The sequence below is a fragment of the Podarcis erhardii genome (assembly GCF_964252035.2).
Source record: "Podarcis erhardii genome assembly, chromosome: 10".
In the NCBI taxonomy this organism is placed as follows: Eukaryota; Metazoa; Chordata; class Lepidosauria; order Squamata; family Lacertidae; genus Podarcis; species Podarcis erhardii.
The window spans coordinates 13,572,914-13,594,658 of record NC_138500.1 but is presented as its reverse complement, the minus strand read 5'-3'; the positions used below and the strand labels follow the sequence as shown (position 1 = coordinate 13,594,658).

Sequence of the window (21,745 nt, the reverse complement as noted above, 5' to 3'; positions counted from 1 at the left end):
AATCAACTCGGAACGCATGAAATAATAGCAAATAGTGTTGTTGTTGCTTTGTTGCTATTTGCTGGTTAAATTTATAATTGAACCTCTCCACTGCATGGTGTTCAGCTAAGAGCAGTGATGTTCAAAATAACCATTAGCCCAAGTTGTTGTTTTTAAAAAATCTGCTTAAATTCAGTAAGCATAAAAATGTTGACAAGGGAATGCTTTTCCAATGAAGAATGGCACAGAACTTCATTAAACTTGCATATTTTCATTTATAGGCCTAGATGCAAATTTAGAAATATCTCCTATGTGTTAAGTTCACCTTCGCCTAGTAAGGAAAGGCTGCCACCAGGTTAGCTTGTTCCCTGTTGATGGGCATTTCCAAGTTCCCTGCTGCTTTCCCCTTCTTAGGGTCCTTTATCTTGACTTCACAGCCCTTCAAACAGCAATAGCCACAGGTCTCGATGGCAGTGTTCTATCTGCACTGTTGAAAGCAATGTGCTTCCGGATACCAGTCGTTGGGAATCACAAGTGGGGGAGAATGCTGTTGCAGACAGGTCTCGCTTGCAGTCTTCCCAGAGGTATCTGGTTGACCACTTTGAGAACAGGTTGCTGGGCTGGATGGGCCCATTGGCCTGATCCTGCAGGGCCTTCTTATGTTCTTAGAGAGTGCCTTCAAGCAGAGGACTGTTCTCTGTAAAGTGGGGTGCATATCCACCCTATAAACGCCTGTGGTTTTTAACATGTATATGTAATGTAAGCATACTGCCTGCCTGTGAGTGTCAGAGAGAGGGTGTTTGTACAGGAACGGACATGATCAAGTGGTGATAGGGTCAAGAGACTGAGATCCTATTATGTCTAGGGCCCAATCGCAGGAAACTGGGGGAAAGGAGGAGGAAGGAAGTGAGTTGTTGTGGAAAAGAAATAGAGGATAGTGATATAAAGAGTCCAGAACCGTTTTCCCTTTTTTTAAGCCAAAGGATAGCCTTAAATGATAGTCCGGATAGCTTGGTTGGTTAGAGCATGGTGCTGATAATGCCAAAGTTGTAGGTTCGATTCCCATGTGGGATAGCTGCATATTCTTGCATTGGACTAGGAACTGATCCTCAATTCTACAGTTCTATGATTCTAAGTGTTGTTCAGATATGGTACATATCTGTTGTCTGGGCAATTTGCAGAATAGTCTCCATACTAAACAGGGATTTCCTAATGGAAGCCTCCCCAGAAAATCTAACCAATCACATCTGCTTGGCTGGCAGTTGAAGGCTTCCCTGCACACACTTCACTCCTCTCTTCCTCTTCCTGCTACGGGTGAGCAACGCAACGTAGTTTCTTGTGTTGGACCATCCCAGTGGCTGCAGGCATCTTCATTCTCTCCCTGTGTCTCACCTGGTTGTGGTTGTTTGTTGCTGATGTGCTAAAACTCACTGTGGCATGGACTGGTGTGTGTCACACAAGCGGTGCACATAAACGCGTTGCATTCGGGGGCAGCCCTACCCTTAGACAGAGTGAAGAAACTCCCTCAGGTGGCCGACGCTGGCGTGCAGGTGGTGAAGTGGTGAAGGACAGAGCTTTGTGTACCACCCAGCTCTGGAGGGAGCCAGCTGAATCGTGAGAGAGAATAGCAGCACTGCAAGCATCCTGCTCACCCCTGGGACATTCTGGGATCAAATCGGAAGCCAGGGTGGTTTCTGCAATTCCAAGAATGCCCCAGGCAAATAGGGATAGTTGGAGGGTATGAGTTAGAAAGAGAACTGCGAGTAAATTTTTCAGGCTGAAAAATTCCCCCACCCCTTCCTAGCCTGCCTGATTGTTATGGAATAATTGAAAGTACCTGCAGAAGCCAGAAGGTTCTAAGTAGTACCATTACAACGTCTATATTAAAAGACCCTCCAAGCATCCCTATTTTTCAGGAACAGTCCCGGATTTACAGAAGCCATCCCAGTTTCTGATTTAATCCTGGACTGTCCTGCTTTTCCTTAGGACATTTTTCACCAGAGAAATGTTGGGGGATATGGCGTTATTTTAACCCAGCATTCCTCAGCCTGGTAGCCTGCCAAACTTTTCTGGGCCACCCCTGCCTTGGTTGCATAAACTCATCCCTCGTGCCCCCTACCTAAAGGAGCATTTATACCCCCCATTGATCAGCCCGGATATTGAGATCCAGCTCTGAGGGTCTTCTGGCGGTTCCCCCACTGTGAGAAGTTAAGTCACAGGGAACCAGGCAGAGGGCCTCCTCGGTAGTGGCACCCTCCCATCAGATGTCAAGGAGAAAACCAATTATACAACCTTCCGTAGACCTCTGAAGGCAGCCCCATTTTAGGAAGCTTTTAATGTATGATGCTTCTTTGTTTTGTTTGTATTTTTGTTGGAAGCCACCCAGAGTGGTTGGGACAACCCAGACAGATGGGTGGGATACAAGTGATACATTATTATTATTATCATTACCCTATGAAAAGCATTGCTCAGAATAGTGGTTTGCATGACCCACTAAGGAAGAAAGTAACGCAATAAAATTTAGAACAGTAACAGCTGATTTCACATTTATTCAAAATCCAGTTAAAAAAATTATTTAATCTAATTAAACGAAATTGGTGAACTTGAGCCAGTGATACCAGCTTGGTAGCTATTTACACTTCCAGTACCCCCTCTTCTCACCCTGCTCCAGGTAATCCCACTGCCCTCCAGGGTGCAGTATCACTTATTTTGGGAACCACTTCTTTAGTTGGGGTGGGGTGGGGCTGGACTACAACTCCCATCAGCCCCAGCCAGCATGATAGGAGTTGTAGCTCAGGTTGTGCCAAGACTGCCTTAGCCAGGGTTGGAAGCAGAAGGAAATGCGGGGAAAAGATCCATAAGCAAAAGAGAGGGCAAGCCAGGAAAACTGCGTAGACCTGGAAAATGGTGGTTGCGTGTGTTTGTGGTTGTGTGGCTGGCTCGATCAGGATTTACACACACAAACATTGCACCATATGTGGCTTTCTGTCCCTTGTGGCGCAGTCTCTCCTCCTATTCCATAAAGCCAAGGGTTTTATTGTTTGTGTTTTTTGAACTGAGTTAAACCTTTTTTTTTTAGTGATCTGGGGAGGGGGGGGGCTATGGATTATCCTCTTACCCCCACCCCCCAACCCCATAGTTTGTGGTGATGGCGGTGGTGTTGCCAGGCTGCTTCCTCGCACTTTGTGGGCAAGGCAGTGAAACCGATAGAGTGAATGACAAGTTGTTTACAGGTTTCCTTGAAGGGGCCTCTGGTATATTTCAATCTGTCAAAGTTGCTTTTCTTTCTCCAGAACAATGCTTGATTGTTGTGTAGGGTGTTTGTTTTTTTTTTTTTTCCTTCCCCTTCCCCTTCCCCTTGCACAGAGACTTTTTATTTTTTAAAAAAATGAAGAAGAGGTGAGAAAATTATATATATATATATAGGATATCACACACACACCATGTACAGAAACCCTTTGGGGATATTGAAGATTGTCCTTAGGTGTTCAGAGTTTTTTTTCTTCCCCTTTCTCCCTCTCTCCTTCCCTCCCTCCCTTTCTTCTAACTCCTCTCAATGAGTTGCTAAGTGCTTTTCTGTATTAAGCCAGCAGCCCTTGTTTAAGTTTCTTTTTGGCCACTGATCCCCCCCCCCCCCAGCTTGCCTCCCTCCCCTTGGCAGATCTTTCTCTCTACAAAGGGCAGAGTGATGGGTGTCAGGCTTGCCTATTAGATAATTCTGGTCAACAGAATCTGGCAGAGATTTTTTATAATAATAATAATAATAAAATAATGGTGCAAACACACACTCACATGTTCACTGCCTGCCTGTGCTAACTAACAGCTACGTAGACCTATAAATTAAGACACATATTGAATATAACAAATTTCTACATGCTATTCAGGTATTGATGCTCTCCCTCCGACTTCATATTTGCGGAGCCGAGGCTTGACTAGCAGAAATTTGCCAAGGACTCATTCAGTATGTGGTTGTGTTGTGCGTGTGTTGTTGTTGTGCAACAGAGATACTCACGGAGAAAGAGAGACGGGGAGAGGGACTTTTGCAACTGATTTCTCCCCTCTTAAAAGATTAAGCGAATGGGGAGGGGGAAATGATCTTTAGTGGCAGAATTAGATATTGGGCTATCCAAAGTGTGTGTCCGTCCATATCAAGATAGGGAAAACATAATTTGGCCACACTAGGGGAAGATCCTAGACGGGGAAATTGCTTAGGTTGTGTGTGTGTAACACGTGCGTTTCTATTTATAACTGCATTTCTGCTGGAATAAGTGTTGCAAATGTGCATATTCCACACCTCCCCATTCCCAGTAACGCCCCCCCCCCTCCCCGTCCTGAGCACATTGGGGAAATCGAGGCTGGAGGTGGCGATTGCTATTTTATTTTGCGAGCACCAGTTTTTGGTTTTGAAATTGGCAGGATCCTGCACGAAGCTTTCAGATGTGCGTGCGTGTGTGTGTCACAGACAAGTAGTGGTTGCGTGTGTGTGTGTGTGTGTGTGTGTGTGGCTATTGGAGAAGAGGAGAGGATGAAAGGAGCTGACTTTGCAAGGGGTGGGGGGCGGGGGGCTGTGACAAGGAGAGGGGCAATAAAGGCAAAAGCGGACAGGCACCCCTGAGGTTGGCGGAGGTTGCTGCCTGCTTGTCAGACCCCAGCCATGTGGCGCGGCGGTGGGGGGAGCTTGCTCGACGCTGTCTCCTTCAGCTAAAGTGCGCTACCCCTTTAAGAGACTGGTCAAGGAGTCCCTAGCTCACAGAGGGAGAGCGAGCGAGAGAGAGAGAGAGAGAGCGCGAGAGAGAGAGAGAGAGAGCGAGAGAGAAAAATCAATCGGTTTAGGAGGTTTGGATTCACTTGACAGGTTCAGTTGGAGGCGATCATAGCTGGCTACTGTGACAAAGGGGCAAAAAAATTGTGCTTTTTTTATTTCCCCCTTCAGCATGCTCACTGACCCCGATTTACCCCAGGAGTTTGAAAGGTGAGTCCAGGAGATCAGTGTGTGTGTCTGTATATATTTATAATATATCTGCTTTGCATGCATTCGCTACTGGGGTGTGTGTGCGTGCGCGCGTTTAAATATTATGATGATGATTTGAGATCTTTCCAGTGTTGTTAAAGTGCAACTTTCCCTGTATGCGCGTCAATAATATATATGTATATCTATATATATTTAAAAAGAAAAATCCGGGGTAGTAAAACAAACAAACAACCATGCACTTTATCTCCCTCCCAGCATGCAGTAATGTCAGATTACTCCTGATCTATGTTTGCTGTTTGCTATTTTTTTCCTCTCTCTCTCTCTCTCTCTCTTCTCCAACCGCGCACCATTTCCATCTCCTGAACTAGATTGAAAGGGATCACCCAAAGTCCTGTAACCTACTTCGACAGCGATGCCTTTCGGATTTTGTTTAGCTCCCTGCTAGAGATTTGAATGAACATCATCATGACTGTATATCTCTGTCTTTTGCTCCGCCGCCGCCCCTCTTTCTGTTCTCTCTCCCCCCCCCCCCCCAACTCCGCCGCTCCCGGCTCCTTCTTCTGAATTAATCTACTAGATAATGAGAAGCAACAATGTCTTAGAAGACATTTTTTTGGTCTTTATTTAAAAGGGAAGGGAGGGAAATTAAATCTTCCTTGCCTTTTTGGAGAGAGCGCTTCCTGGAATGAATGGAAGAACTGGCGAGGCTTTAAACTTTCAATTTGATCCTTCCATTAAAAAAAAAAAAAGTTTCTAGGAAGCACATGACTCCCCTCCCGCTCCCGTTGGTAGTGGTGGTTGATCTAACAGGAGTGACTATTTGGAGGCAAGTTAACCTCATCCCAAGCTTGAGCAAGCAAAATAATAAACTAAAACACAGAAAGTGGGTTTGGGAAGCAGAGAGAGTGGAGTGGAACAGTTCATTCTGAATTTATCAGTACCTCTTTTTGACTGCGTGTCAAAACCTGCTCTTTTGATTTATGACCTGTTTGCCTTACCATCCTCTTCCCCTGTACTTCTACCACCCACTTGCCAAAGTTTAGAAGTCCTTCAGATCCTAGCTGTTCATGAGGTCTAGATCCCAAGTCTCCTTCTCCTCCCATAGATTGCTCAGTTCACATAAATCTTGACTTTTGCTAACTATGTTTGAAGATTACTCTCAACCACTTGTACACTGTACTTCGGCAAGAACCAAGACCCCCCCACTCTGACTGCATCCCCATCCCACTCCCCCCCCCCTGTATTTTAAGCTTGTAAATAGCCCATGTTTGGCTATGAGAAGGGACTCAAAGCCTTTGCATTTCTAAATGGGTCTTTATAAAGAAAAAATGAAAAGGCTTTAAATTGTCAGAGCGCACGTTTCCCAGCTTCCCCTCCCCACGGTTCATGAAAGCTACATTCTGCATAAACATTTGGTTGCATCTGACTATGTAATGCAAGCTAGGTGATAGACCAGCTGGTAAAAAAATATGGTAAGCCAAGCTGTTCAGCTTTCAGATTGCTGAATTTGATAGTAAAAGGCACAGGGAGGAAAATATCCGTCAAACATCTTAAGAGGGCAGAGAAGTTGCAAGTATAGAGTGCAAAGAATACTAGATTGCCAGAGAACAAACTAGCTAGGGGTGTATGTGTACAGATACACATATGCATATCTGTGTGTACACCGATGTGTGTGCACCTATATAGCTTTATATACCAGTATAAAGCAACTGAAATCAGTAAGGGGGGTGGTGGTTGTTCTGAAAACTACTGTATTTCGTAACTCTAACCCTTGACAGAAAACACTTTGGGCTGGCACTTCTGAATGCCTTCCAAGGTTTTATTTGATCCAATTAATTTCTCTCCTTTGTTTAAAATCGCTGACATTTCCCCCCCTCCCCCATTTCATAATATTGTGATACGGACATACCTGCGAGAACTTAACTGTTTATCTTAGTAAAAATCCTAGGTTAACTTGGCAAAAACTGGTTTCTTTTTTTTTTTCCCGGGGAGGGGAAGAACTCAAGAGGTTTGAAGCTATTCTGCATGGCATGTCCATAGCAACATGCTTACAAATATATAAAGTGTTTTTGTTTTGTTTTGCTATCTCTGTGTAACTTTTCCTCTGAGCTGAATAGGTGCAGAAGGCAGGGATATAAACGGTGTGTTCTCTCTTCCTATGTCCTGCTTTAAAGAGCTCGCTTTCATTTTCATTTTGAAACTCAACTTTTGAGTTGATTGCCCTCTTTCTTTTTCATCTCCCTGATGAGGTGTGTGTTCAGAGTTTTACTCTTATTTTTGTTTGTTTGCTTTTTTGAAGGCGGGAGAAGTACTGGTTAAATAATCCATATGTTATTAGCCTTAACAGACATGTAGCTATCAAGATATATAGACAGAAATAGTTAAATGGAGGGGGGGGGGGAGGACGAGAATGAAACCTTGCTATACAATTCTTTTTATTTACCATTTTCCATCTGTGGTTTTAGCTGGTAATACAAACCAATATCTCTGTTAATCATTACCATTTGTTTACATTCTCTGTGTTTGACTGTAGTTATACACACATGGAGATCTGTACAGGTTGTGGAAGTTATTCACAACACAACATGCACAATTCACATGACGACTCGGGTTGCATAGATAGAGGATGTTCTTGCAATCTCTCCATCCTCCACACACACACACACACCGGCCCTCTCGGAGCCTAATGTTGTTTGTGCATTTTGCTGAAATCAGTGTTCTCACCTGTCAGACCAGAACTACATTGTTATTAATGCTTACAAGGCCCGTTCTGCACAGGCCGTGGGGTGGGCTACAAGGAGACATTGATTTTATGATCCAGGCATTTTGGGTGGTAGTCCAGTTTCTCAGTCGCCAAGTTTTTCTAAGGAAGAGATATTCCGCACCCCCCCCCCCGCCTTTCTAGCACATTGATTTATTCTGAAACTTCCATAACTTCACTTTACATCTTGTGGAGAGGCAGTTGTCTCTCATGGAAAGGGAGATGATCCAGTTTCTCTTTTGCTTTGCTTGCTTCCTCCCCCTCCCCTTGCCCTTAACTTTGGTAACATAGAAGCCTAGAAAGAAAAGTGTCTATTGCATCGTGGAGAAAGACTGGGATGAATCTTTGACCATATTATCCTCATTGGTGAATTAGCTGTTTGCTGATCCAAACTCAGGGCAGGTTTAGCATGCACACAGAGAGATTGTTCGTCCCTTCTGTTGTTCATGTTGTTTTTAAATCGAGAAGGGGTTCTACCAAAACTTTGAAAGGCACTCCAGACAGCTGAAATGTCGAGTGCAAAAGGTACTGAGAGGTTCCAGCTAGAACAAGCTTTCTGTTTCTCTGGAATTATTGAGTGGTGGGTTTTGATGAGGTACTATGTGACCGCCCAATTTTATTCTAGGGTGTGCGTTAAATAAATAAAATATACACCACCAAGATTTAATTTTCTTGCTTTTTTCAAAATAGAGACCCAGCCTATGTTAGATACAAAAAGGCAAGTCAAGGTGAAGTTCTGACTTACTCAAGCAATTGATGGGAGGGACCTGTAACTTCAGCATTAGGGACGTTGATGTGAAATTTTACAAGAACAATTAAGAGCTCAGAAACGCCTGGCATAAACGCTGAATGTCTTCATAAAAACCTTGTCAGTGGAAAAACAAAAGGGGCTGCTTGACAACGTTCGTGGTGTGTGGGATGCTTTTTGCAAACCTAAAGTAACTGGCGTATGTTGTCATGATTTCTCTGTAGACCCAAAGAATAGGCATCGGAAGACGAAGATGGGCACATGGACCCACGAGTCTTCAAAGTGAAGGATGGGTTGTGCTCTTGATAAACAACAGGGGAGGGAGGAAAAGAAGGGATGTTTCATGCAAAATATTTATTGGCTCACTTGCTGTAAAAAATAATAATAATTATGGGGGGATCCTAAATCAGCAGCTGACAATGAAAGTTCAAGGTGATAGTTTTTTTAAGTAGTCTATGGGGCAGTAATATATTTGTGAATTGTGTTTTTCTTGTCATTTTTGTCCCTTGCTGAATTTGTTTTAGTGTTCCTTTGGTGCCACTAAATGACAAATCCTTTCCCTGCCTATATGGCAGTTTTTGTCTTGGCTAAAGTTTCCCAGAAGGGATGCACTGCCCCATGCTTGCCTCCTGTTTTGGTTTTGGTTTTTTCCGAAAGTGGAAAAACTGACAGCCTTCCGTCACTGGGATGGGTCAGAATGGTATTCCACAATGCCCTTCCAGAGTGAATGTACTACAGGGCTCCCCCTCTCGCCTTGCTCCCCTTGAGCAGCCAAACTGTGTGGTGGTACTTGGCACATGGTGTCATTTCAATTCCATGTTCCCACCTCTCCTTGTATTTCTCTGATTTGTACCCATGGCCTGGGAACAACCACAAACATCCATTTTGTCCAAACAAAATCTGGCCTGCTGACGTCTCTCTGCATGAAAGCAGAAGGAATAATGTGTTTTCAGTGTGTTCATTTGGCACTTATTTTCGAAGTGATTTTGCACACTTGGGTGGTTTCTCCTCTTCTTTTTTTTCTTTAGATCTCTAGGAAACCTGCCTCCTATAACTTATCTGAGGGTTGTTGTTGTTGTTGTTGCTGCTGCTGCTGCTGCCTTTAGTTTGTAGCCTGTAGATATCAACGAACAGTTCAATAGATTCGTACCTCTCTCTGCTGCTAGAATGGTGAGGCAGGGCTGGACGCTATTTTCTGAGGGAGCGGAGAAGTGACTAATTCCACGGAAGGAGCCTTGAGCTTCTGGCTCGAGCCAAACGCAGGATTTAAGTTGGCCAGATTTCGGGCCGGCTGGTTTGCCGTTGGCACTGGAGGGGTTAATCTGAAAAGTGACAGGGAGAGGGGTGGGTGGCCAGTCTGCTGCCCCCTCCTGCTGTCCTGCAATCAAGCCATGCAACTTTAAAATGTTTGCTTGTGAGGACAGTGTGTGTGTGTGTGTGCCTGCTACTTTGAAGAGCCCTCCCCAAAAAACCTTGTTTCTTCTTTTCCCTCTTGTCCAGAGACATTAAGCATAATGAATGCAAGAGGTATTTACAGCGTCTTAGAGACCTTCTAAGTAGCAGCAATATCTGTGTCGGAGCCTTATTAAAAATGTGACAACCTGTCTTGTTGTTTTAGCCATGGTGCTTTTTGATAGGGATTGAATAAGTTTCTCTTGGCTCCTTCGGAAATCTATATTTTGCTTTGGATCAGGCTGCATTTATTTAGCTGGCAAGTGTGCATAGGGGTGTGTGTGTATCTCAAACAGATGATAAAGTGAACAAATGACAGAACAGTATCACTTTGGGCAATTCATCACACTAGTTGTTTTAAATCTTATTGCAAAGCAAATATCTTCACCTACCATTTAGTTAAGTAGCGTCAGTGTTACTGACACACACAAACACACTACGATTTCTTGGGCAATAATGTCATCATAATTGTAAAGCTCAGAAGGAATCCCTACTCCAAATCCAGGTAACACTTGACACACAGTACACTTTGATAACGCAATAATTTTAGGAGAATCTTCTCAAACAGTTTGCACTGTTTCTCTGCTCTTGCCAACAATTTTGTTTAGAGGGGGGAAGCAGAATCTTGGGGCAGGGAAAACATACTTGAAACACCCCAAAAATGTTTTATATCATTTGGAAATGCTTCTGTATTTCCGACACTCAGAATAGGGATGAATTGGCATGTATTTAAATAATAATAATCTTAGAGCGATGGTAAATGAAATCAGCTTGGAGCAATTATTGGGATGAGGAGCTTGGTTAAACTCATCCTCTCCCCCCCCCTTCCTTCTGTCTGCAAATGTACTCTTTAATTAACATGGGCTAAATTAGCTGCTTTGCTAACACTCCAACTAAAGTGGGTTGTGGACCAAGCTGCAGCAAAGGAATAGACTGAACGGTGTGCTTTTTGTTTTTGTGAACTTCTGCTAGATATTTTAAAAATAATGCCTGATACTGGATATCAGCCCTTCTGAGTGATTCTAGTGAGATATTTGCTTCCTAAAGGCAGGAGATCAGTTCAGGGTTGAATTCAATTTTTGGCTCTCTCTCACTTTATTATTTTTATTATTATTATTTATTATCCCTCCTTTGAAACTGCCTTTTCCAAAATCCGTTTTGTCTGGCTCCCTTCTGCTCTGGATATCGTGCACTGTCTAATCCAAGACAACCACTAGGGGGTTATTTGTGAGCAGATACCGTACCTTCCCTTCCTGAGAATAGCCATCTCTCCTCGGCAGCACTCTTACGCCTGACCTTTGGTAGGTGGATAAGCTTTTGCAGCTGAAAAGTTTTGCACAAACCAGCGTATCTTTATTGCACAATAGACCTGTTCGCAGAGGAGCCAACAGGAGGGAAGACCCAGTTTCCTAGATGTCAACGGCCGAGTTTTTCTTTTGCAAAGGGCTTGCTGAAAGTCCGTAAAGCGAGGAATCGTGGTGTTAAAACAGGGAAATTATATGGGAGTGTGTTTCTCCAGTGGATGGGGGGGGGGAGAGAGAATTAAGACGTGAAGAAGTGAACCAAGCTCCCACAACTGCCACAAACATCAGAGCTTAATCTGTTGGGATTTGGTCGTGAAACTTGTTGACAGTTTTTGTCTGTTTGTTTGTTTTTCTAGTGTGCTTGACATTTCTGGCTACCATGTCCTTTGGCCACCATTCTTGTTAACTCATTTATTGGAGTGGGTATAATAATTATAAACACGCAAGGCATTGCCGCGTTAGCAGAGGCTGGTAATTTTACACCTTGGAAATCGGCATTGCACCTGCTCAAGGGGGGGGGGAGAAATTGCTGGCATCCCGGTCCGATAGGTCTGTGTAGCTGCAGTAGTGCCCTGAGTGGTCTGTGCCGGCAGGGCCACAGAAGCAGGCCGCGGGTGCAAAAGCTGCGTGGAAGAAGACCATCTTGTTTGCTTCGACCCCGTTCTATTTTAAAAATGTGTTCCGACATGATCATCACAAATTATTACGTATCAAAGGCCGGCTCCAAAAATATCACGGAAAACGTATTTTATAAAACACTTGTGATGCCTGATATTAGGGGCAGAATGCAGTCAAAACGAAACACTTCAAAGCCCAGTTGATTTCAGTGGGTGAATTAAGCACATTCTCTCTCTTTTTAAAAAATCCCTCTTCCCTCAAGTTGAAATCGATGAGACTTGGCTGGATCATTCCCTGGGTGCTAGCAAATCACATCAGTGCGAGTCACATTAATAATCTCCGTTTAAACCATGTTGAGAAATATATCTAGATTTGTTTTTCACTTGGGATAAACTGTGTAGCAAAGGTCTGCATTGCTCTTGGAGGTAGTTTGTTAAAGGTCTCCACTGATCTTTTAAAAAAATAAACTGGCATCTCAAATACAAATAAATGTTATATCAGCTTTTTTTTTTTAAAAAAAAATAAAATTCCACGTTGTTCCAGGACTGCTCTTCTGTAACTAGGAAACTTTCTGATATCCGTAGTCTGACGGGCACTATCCTTGCCGTTCCTGTCACAATAAATGCTGTACCTTAGGATATGTTTTGCTTAAAGGATGACGTATCTTAAGAGGAAGGTGAAGGGATTAAGCGACAGCTTGGACCCAGGATTTCCTCAATTATACTGACACACATACCTTAAAGTGCTACCTCGAATTTATGAAATCCCATTAGCATTAGGGAAAAAATTGTTGCGACCCAGTATACCGAGATGTGGAGCAGGGCACATGCCTCTGTAGCGGCCAAAAAAATGGATTTAGAATACATCGTTGTTGAATCATCCCCCAATTCCAGCCATATTGCACCCTGGTTATATGCCACGAAGCAACTGCATGCACAGGATGTCTAGAGGTAATAGTCCTTTTGCCAGAATAATAGCAGCATATTTCCACAAATGTTGTAGTCTTAGTTTGGCTCTCAACACCCATGTGTTCTGCTCATCATTTTGTCCGAGCCATTTGGTGAAATTATTCTTTCAGAAGATCAGGTTCGTTTTCACAGAACTAAAGATGACAGGTGTTGATACTGTTGATAATTATAACAAACTTGACGAAATACTTCTTGCTTTTTTTAATCCTGTTTTCCCCCCCTCCACCACAAGCATCAAATCTTTATACAACCACCATTCTTCTGTTAAAGGGATACTTTATATTAAATTTCACGAGATACATCAATTTGTCGTTGATGTCCTTGTGTTGTTGTTTTTTAAAAAAGTGATTTTCACTCTTCGTGGTGTTCTGAAATGCTACATTGCTTTACATTTAAGTTTTGTTGAGGATCTGTATTACATCCCTTCTTTTAACCTAGATTGTGTTGACGCGAACGCACTAAAAGATCCATCCTTTCTTTGACAGAAATCTTCTAATTCTGAAATCTTGCACAGTCCTTAACAGAATGATGCTTGCCTCATATTGAGTAGGACCATAATTCATGTCCCACTTCTGGGTTTTCCATATACATCTCATTGGTCACTATGGAAAACAGGATGCGGCACTAAATAGGCCTTGATGATGTTTCTCAGGACACTTAAGGGGGGATTTTTGGGTTGTTGTTGTTTCGGTTTCATTTTCTATTTTCTCTTTTTTATATTGTGATTTTATGTTGTGAACCACCCTGAGATATATGGGTATAGGGTGGTATGCGATTTTAATAAATATTACTAATAATGATAATAATAGCTATGGGGCTGTTTCGTTTGTCTGGGGTAGTAAAGCTTCTGTGTGCATTTAGATGACAGCTTGATCCATAGTTCTAATGAGTGGGTGTACTTCAGAACCATTTTAGTATAGTGAGCAGAATGTTTGACTAGAGTGGGGAGATTGGTTCAAGTCCAAAGACTCATTTATTGGCCTTTGACCAAAATGCCCTATCACATTCTCAAGTGAAGAAGGCACATTGCTAAGGATGGGTAAGTGAATCAGGATATATCCAATCCATTTCAGTTTCACAGTTTTTTGCCCATAATTCTGTTCTTGTTTCCATATTAATTTGTGGGTTGTTGTTGTTTCCATATACAAAAATCCTCTTAAAACATCTCTGCATTTGCGTTTCCCCTCAAACATATTTAGATGCGTGTTTGCTTTAAATATATATATTTAAATGTGTACTCCTGTCAAGAACTGCTTCCCAGCATTTGGAGAACTGGAAAAAACAACCACCAGAACGTGAAACTCCAAGAGATGCAAATCAAACCATTTCATGTAGGAAACAAGGAAGATACTTGCATAATGTTTTCATCAGACTCGGTGATGACCATTAGCTTAGACTGCTTTAAAAAGAGACCAGGCAAGATTCATGGATGATATATATACATCTATGAATAAGGGTCCCCCCTCCCCGCCATGACTGCTTAACGGGATCTTTGACTATCAGATTCTAGGTTAACATGACAGGGAATGCCTGCTGGCCTCATGCTCTGTGGGCATTGCAGAAGATCTGGATAGCCACCTCTGGCAACAGAAATGCTGGACTAAATCAACCTGGGGCCTGATCCAGCAGGGCTCTTATGTTCTTATTGCAAACCATTTTGCACATTAATAGTGCAAGATAATAAAAAAAAAAGCAAGATAATCTCGCCGTAAGATGTGAGCTGATGACAATTTCAAGCTGTTGATTTCAATGGGATTTTGTCCAAGCTGTTTGACATAACTTGGCTTTAATAGGATTTTCTAGGCCCCAGGATCATTATCTCTGCTTAGGTAAGGGCAACTCTGTCATTTTTGTTTTCTCTCAGTTTCATTTCCCCCTGCCCCAATCTTCAACTCAGTTTATTCTACCGGTTCATCAGTCTGTAATTTTTTAAAATTTAAAGAACTCAGGAAAATTCACCACCATTTTCATGCATGTTTTTTAGTCCTAATAAATGCATATTTTTTTTGCAAGCAATTCCCCCCCCCATATAATGCATTTTATGTTACTTAACTAGTATATGTTTTTTTTACATGCACTTTCCTCAAACACATGCATTTTATTTTATTTAATTCCGGGAAGGGCAAATTGTGAAGGACGGCTGTGTTTCATATTTTATATTAAGAAGTGCTAATTAGGCAGGTTTGTGTTAAAACGTGAACTGAACCAAATTTCCCCCAGCCTTCCCTCTGCCTAAATATACTTGTTGAACATTTTGTATCCTCGGCAAAGTGTTAAATTTCCACTTGTAAAGTAGAATATGCGATATTGTTCTTTTCTCCCGGTAACCAATCTAGCACCTAGTGTAGTTGCAAATGTCAATTTCTTGGTCGATAGGGAAAAGATAAAGAGGCTGTGTACCGTCCTGCTGTTATGAGCGGCAAAAAGGGTCTTGCGCCCCATAGGGCAACGATAATGTGGCCACTGGCAAATTGGGGCTAATTGTCAGTGGCAAGTAGAAGCGCTGCTTTCCAAAAGTTGCTAACTTCATGCCGGCGATCCGGTGTACAATAAATGGCTTGCGTGTTTCCGTGTCAGTCCCTAATAGTGTTAAGCTGAAGTGCGTTGCTTATTTAACTGTTTCATAATAGTTTCATCCTTTCTACTCTGAGACGTCAAAGATAGCCAGAGTTTCACTGAATCATAAAATTGTAGAGCTGGTAAGAGACAACAAGGGTCATCAAGTCCAACTCCCTGCAATGGATGGATAAGTTTCATTCAGAGAAGTACAAAATCTGTTGGAACGCAGACAAAAGAAGCTGCCTTATACTAAGTCAGAGCACTGGTCCATATAGCTCAATACTGCCTGCACTGACTGGCAGGGGCTCTCCAAGGTTTCGGGCAGGAGTCCCTCCAGCCTTACCAGATTTGCTGGCGATTGAACTCAGAGCCTTCTGCATGTGAAATCAATGTCCCATCGGAGGCTGCTCCATTTGAATGAATGGCGCACTACCCACGCAACTCAGCCTGCTCTCAGCCAGCTCCCTACCTACTTTCCCACTTAAAACCCAGGGCCTGTGGATTTTTTCGGATTATTAAAAGAACTATTGTAGTATGATGAATTCGCGAGCAGGATTTGAACTACGAGCAACAGAAGGAATGAAAGATTATTGTATTGTGCTGTTGTTATGATATCAGAGAGAAGATAAGGTGCAGCAAGGGGGAGAATTTTTTTTTTTTAAATCCACCGTGGAAAATGAGGTGTGAAGTCGATAAAACAAAAGAACAATTCATTATGTATTAAAGTGTATATGTGATTTTTTTAAAAAATAATTTAATAATATATAAAGGGGGGGGGGACGACGACAATCCATGAGATGGTTCTGCCTATTAGCTTCCTCCTCCCTAAGTCTCAATGCCACCCCTTTGTAGAACTGAGCAGGGAGGGGACAAAAGTAGAATTAGCTTCAATGGGCACCAGGTGCCACTGCAGTGCCCCCAAAGTCCTTCCTCCAAAGGATAGATGGGTTCCAATCAGCCCACTGGTCTGAGAGGTGTGGACATATCAGAATCCCCAAGACTGATTTCCTCAAGCACCCCAGTGTCAGACTATTTGTCCCTGTAGCCCAGTATGGTCTACTCTGACTAACAGCATCTCTCCTGAGTCTCTGGCAGAGATCTTTTCCATGACCTACTCTTCCTTAAACTGAGGATGTTGAGGGACCAAATCTGGGACCTTCTGCATACAAAATATCTGCACAAGCATTAAGCTATAGCTTCAAAGTTTGACGTGAAAGGTTGGGTAATCTGGATTTATGTTCAAGGTCAAGGAAGAATTGTTGTTGTTGTTGTTGTTGTTGTTGTTGTTGTTGTTGTTGTTATGCCACTCATCTGACTGGGTTGCCCCAGCCACTCTGGGCGCCTTCTAATAAATTACAAAGCCACAGTAAACATTAAAAACTTCCCTATGCAGAGCTGCATTTGGATGTCTTCTAAAAGTCAGATAGTCGTTTATTTCCTTGACATCTGGTGGGAGGGTGTTCCACAGGGTGGGCGCCACCACCGAGAAGGCCCTCTGCCTGGTTCCCTGTAACTTCACTTCTTGCAGTGAGGGAACTGTCAGAAGACCCTTGGAGTTGCATCCCAGTGTCCAGGCTGAACAATGTGGGTGGAGATGCTCTTTCAGGTATACAGGGTAGAAGCTGTTTATGGCTTTAAAGGTCAGCACCAACACTTTGAATTGTGCTCAGAAACATAGTGAGAATGTTTGGTGGTCTGCCTGAGGTTTGAATGACTATCATATTTTGGGATCAAGGAATATCCTCATCTGAAGCTGCACCTTTGTCTAGTTGACTAACAACCCTGCCTCCACCTTTCCTTCCCCCCCCCTCTCTCTCACTCTCTTTCTCTGAGAGAGAGAGATTTTATATCTCCCCTCTGCCTCTTGTATGTAGGTTAGCTCCTTAGACTGAAACAACGGGAATAGTGAAATAAAACTATTCTTTGCTAGGGTTTCATGAGCGGGGATCTACCAAGTGTGCATTTCTATCCCCCAGCTCTTCCCAAGGCAGCGATTTAAGAAGAAAATAAAAACAACATACTGAATTAAACACATCAACAACCTTAATCTTAAGATTGTACCACATCTGTTCGAAAAACTATTATGGTACTTTGAGGAGGTGTTCAGGCTCAGGTTTTGGGCAAGAAGGCTATAATAGCATCCTCCATGCAAGCTGCTTGGGAATATGAGGACACCACCACAGCCCAGTTCACAGCACGACAGCACTGGGAAAGGGCTATGGTTCATTGGTAGAGGACATGCTTTGCATGTGAAAGGTTGTAAGTTCAGTCTCTGGCATCCCCAGATTTCCAGGTAGGGTCAGGGAAGACTCCTGGCTGATTCTGCATAATTCTTTGTTCCAAGTGCAAAAACAAACAAACAACAAGCCACCTACAACTAGGTATGGGTTTTACTAAACTTTCTCAGCTTAGTTTGCATATTATGCGAACTATTTGTTAATTTTGAAAGTCGTATGATGGGCTGGGATAAGGTTAAGCAATCTCCCACTCCCCCAACACGCATTCCGATTTCCCATTCGAAGTTACTCCTTTCAGGGCTGGAAACAGACGGTTGAGTTTTCTAAGATAATGCTACTTGTAACATGTATTTGAACCTTCAAAGGCTAAATAGAAATTAAGGCAATTGTAGATGTTAAAGGTGGCAGCCCTATGCCCTTTTTCCCTGAAAGTAAGCCTCACTGTGGACATTACATCTTATAAAGTGTGTCTATAATATTTTCACCAATATGTGCATTTTCATGCACACTTTAATATATGCATTTTTTGTACTCATTGCTCAGCTGGAGAACTGCACTGCAAAATTCGGAGAAGTGCGAATTTCAAAGGACCATATAACACCGGTCCTGAAAGACGTACATTGGCTCTCAGTACATTTCCAAGCGCAATTCAAAGTGTTGGTTGCTGACTTTTAAAGCCCTGAACAGCCTTAGCCCTGTATACCTGAAGGTATACAGTTGTTAATAGCAAAAGTTCAAAATAGGCATTCACACGATACGCAGCCTCTATAGTTGAAGACTGCTGCGTGCCTAAATCTCTTTGGCAGAACGAAAGCTGACCTTCACCATAGCAAGTCTGCTTAGTTGGAGAGTTGGTTTGGTCTGGCTTGGTGATGTTTTGCTGGAGTGAATGAAAAACGCACTGTATGTGCGGCTGCATGCAAGTTGATGGCACATGGGGCTTTTGCATGCAACTGAGTACTTGATTTGTGGGTAGGAAAGAGTCTGACCCCCGTTGAGCTCTGAGGTGTGCTTTGTGGGTGAAAAACCAAACCTGCCATCGACAGAAAGTGACTAGATGTGGGTACAGCATGGAGGTTCAAGATATACACAGGGTGGCTTAAAAACAAAAAAGGAAATGCAAGCGTTAATTGCAAATTTTGCAAAGTTAGTTATAGAAATGTAACTTCGGGAAGGGGTGATTAACACTTCCACTTCAGTCTGCTGTTGCAATCTTACCCCTACCCCCAAGAAGACTTTCCTCTGCACTGTCAGACCACTGCTACAACCAAATTTGAAACATAAGGAGCTACCTTATACAGAATCAGACCATTGGTCTATCTAGCTCAGGAAAAGCATCGTTTACACTGGCTGGAAGCAGTTCTCTAGGGTTTCTGGCAGGGGACATTCCCAGCATTTCTTGGAGATACTGAAGACTGAAGTGCAACATTCTGCATGCAAAGCCGGTGTTCTACCACTGAACTTACTCAACTGCACTAATAATAATAATAATAATAATAATAATAATAATAATAATAATAATAATACAAAACTCCAGATAGCACTGCATGAGCTGTTATACACTGCTCACCAGGCAAAAACATTCCTCTTCTCCCAGGACTTTGGCTAATTCAACAATCAATGGACACTGATCATATATTTTTTGTGTTTCTATGTTGTCATCCACCCTGTGTTCTTCAAGTGAAGGGCAGTACAGTAAACAAACAAACAAACAAACAAACAAACAAACAAACAAACTTTTTCTCAGGACAACCTCCCCTAACCCAGCAATATGGGCATAACAATACTGGTCTACTCTGCAGGGCTGTTGTGATCCTTGCAGTCAGAATTTCCCCACTATAAAATGAGTAGAATAATGGTGGATTTTAGTTGCATTGAGGGGCTACTTTAGTAATTAAAGAATAATATTCACCCCAAGCCGTGCATGAATAATACCTGAATCAGAGCAAGAACTGTCTTTGCCGGCTTCCGCTGTCTGCTTGTGGCACGTTTTAATGTGGATAATACAGGTTAATCTCCAGAAGCGTTAATGTGCAGAATATTCCGCAAGGGTGTGTGTGGATTAGATGGCGGAATCATCTCCAGATCTTTGATTATAAAATAGGGGCATGGGGATGAATGGGCTGAGAATGTTTGGACACTCTTTGAAAGAAGGGCTGTTATGGTGCTTCGCAAATCTACCTATCTTCCTACTTTCATTTGTGGTCAGTAAAAAATTTAATGCTTCCCAGTTGCTTTGTGATCTTAAAAAAATAGGGTGGGATGGAATTAGAATAGAGAGTTCCCAGTTCCTTTTTTAAGAGAAGCCTTCTGTCCACAGCCAGAAGATTCCAACTTGATTTCTGACCCACCAGTAAATTCAACAAGTGCTTTCTGATCCTTAGATCCTTTGCCAGACTCTAGCTGTTTCCGTGGATAGGAGTAAATTGCATTAGGAGGCCGGAATGTAAGAGGCAAGACGCAAGGTATGGGATCTATCTAAGCCCACTTTATTAACTGTAACTCTAGGAACTTATGAACCGCGCAAGGAAAAGACCAAGGGAAATATTCAAATCCTCTATCAGGCTCCTGAGCTCGTTGTGGTAGGGTAAGCCTACCAGGCAGGAATGAAAGTTGGCAGTAATTCCACCTCTTCTCACCTGCCACACCTCTTCAGGTGGGGAGTGAGGTCTCCCTGATTCACACTCCTATTGAGTGCTGCAATTGCAAGGGTTAAGCCAGGCATAGGCAAACTCAGCCCTCCTGATGTTTCGGGACTACAACTCCCATCATCCCTGACCACTGGTCCTGTTAGCTAGGGATCGTGGGAGTTGTAGTCCCAAAACATCTGGAGGGCCGAGTTTGCCTATGCCTGGGTTAAACTCAAAAGTGACCCATGGCCTACTACATGGAGCCCAGAGGTCCGTGTGCAAATACTCACAATTTCTGCCGACTTCTTCCCTTTCTTGCACACCCCTAAGTCAACAAATGAGACCAATCAGCATAATTATTCCACTTCCACCGTTAACTGCACCTGCCTAGCACTGCAGGATGGAGTAGGTGAAAGAAAACCTCCACCTTCTCCAGTCGATCATAGGAGAGGACAAGAATTCCACCTGGCCCCCTACTGTGATGACCACCTTATCTGCATCCCAGGAAGATGGGCCAAGTTGCTCATCTTCAGAGAAGTGGGGTTGAGGAGGGTTTGCTGTTCCTACACAGCACTGGTGCCCATCCAGGAACTGAACTGGACACAGTGTCCTGCCAGGCTTCCATTCCCTCCCACAAACACACTCCCTCCCAGACCCCCTTTTGGGGCTGGACTTGGGGAGCAATGCCACTTTTATGCTTTCAACTAGGTCCTGGTTTTGTCCGTTCAATCGTTGAACTTGCAATGTGCCTGTGAATTGGCTTATTTTAGAAAAGCATTAAAATAGAAAGATAGCCACAAAGCGAGAGAGAGAGATGCAAATGTTTTAAACACTATGACTATTTATTTAATTTGTTTCCCACTCAGTTGATAGCCTGTTTGACGATATGGGGCACTTCACACCTATTTAAGTTTTAAAATATTACCATTTTCTTTCCCTAGCCGTAGCACTGAGGTGAACTTAGAAGACATAATATATTCATGTTTGCGCATATACGTGTATATTTGTGCGGCTATACGGATCTCTCTCTTGCACACATGCCCTTGATCAGAATCTTGCCAGGGTCTCTCTCTATATCTCTGTTCTTCACATAATGGGGAGGGGGGAGGAGTTTATATATAGCTACAGAGATGACTCCAATTTGGCCCCAAGTGTTTCTACGCCTTTCTTTTTCTGCTTTTTGCATTATGTAATTGCAAGCATATTACATAATTTTGTACAGCATTAAAATGCGTTCGGGCCGACGGTGGCATTTCCCACAAAGAGGGCATAGCTCAGTTTCTTATATGTTTTATTATGGCTCTTACTTGCATAATTGGGCTTTCATTTATTGTGCAAGTGATTATCATTATTGAGAAACTTTAGGGTTGAGGCTCTGATATTTAAGGTTCTTTTAATTATTATTTGGCCTAAATGAGTGGTATCGGAAGTGGACAGTCTGCTGTTAAATGCTGGGTTAATTAAATATTTCTGAATGCTCAAACTCTTTTACTCGCCCCCCCCCCCAATTTTTCTTT

At 42.9% G+C, this 21,745-nt stretch overlaps 1 protein-coding gene and 1 long non-coding RNA gene across 11 annotated transcripts in view; one reads left to right on the top strand and one right to left on the bottom strand.

Annotated features, from left to right (window-relative positions):
* Window positions 1-21,745, bottom strand: part of LOC309352041 — an 802,957-nt gene that overhangs the window by 388,911 nt on the left and 392,301 nt on the right. The gene's annotated exons all lie outside the window — the stretch shown is intronic.
* The window catches only part of SOX5 (SRY-box transcription factor 5), a 767,649-nt gene that overhangs the window by 362,994 nt on the left and 382,910 nt on the right, over window positions 1-21,745 (top strand). For 2 of the 10 annotated variants that reach the window (XM_081879782.1, XM_081879771.1), the window contains exon 1: window positions 4,620-4,951. The exons of 5 other annotated variants lie outside the window; for them this stretch is intronic. In XM_081879782.1, the coding sequence (XP_081735908.1) occupies window positions 4,914-4,951 (38 nt within the window). In that variant the 5' untranslated portion in view covers window positions 4,620-4,913. Of the gene's footprint in view, window positions 1-4,616; window positions 4,952-21,745 lie in introns of those variants that run through there. 3 more of the 10 variants (XM_081879772.1, XM_081879781.1, XM_081879775.1) reach the window with 3 other exon arrangements.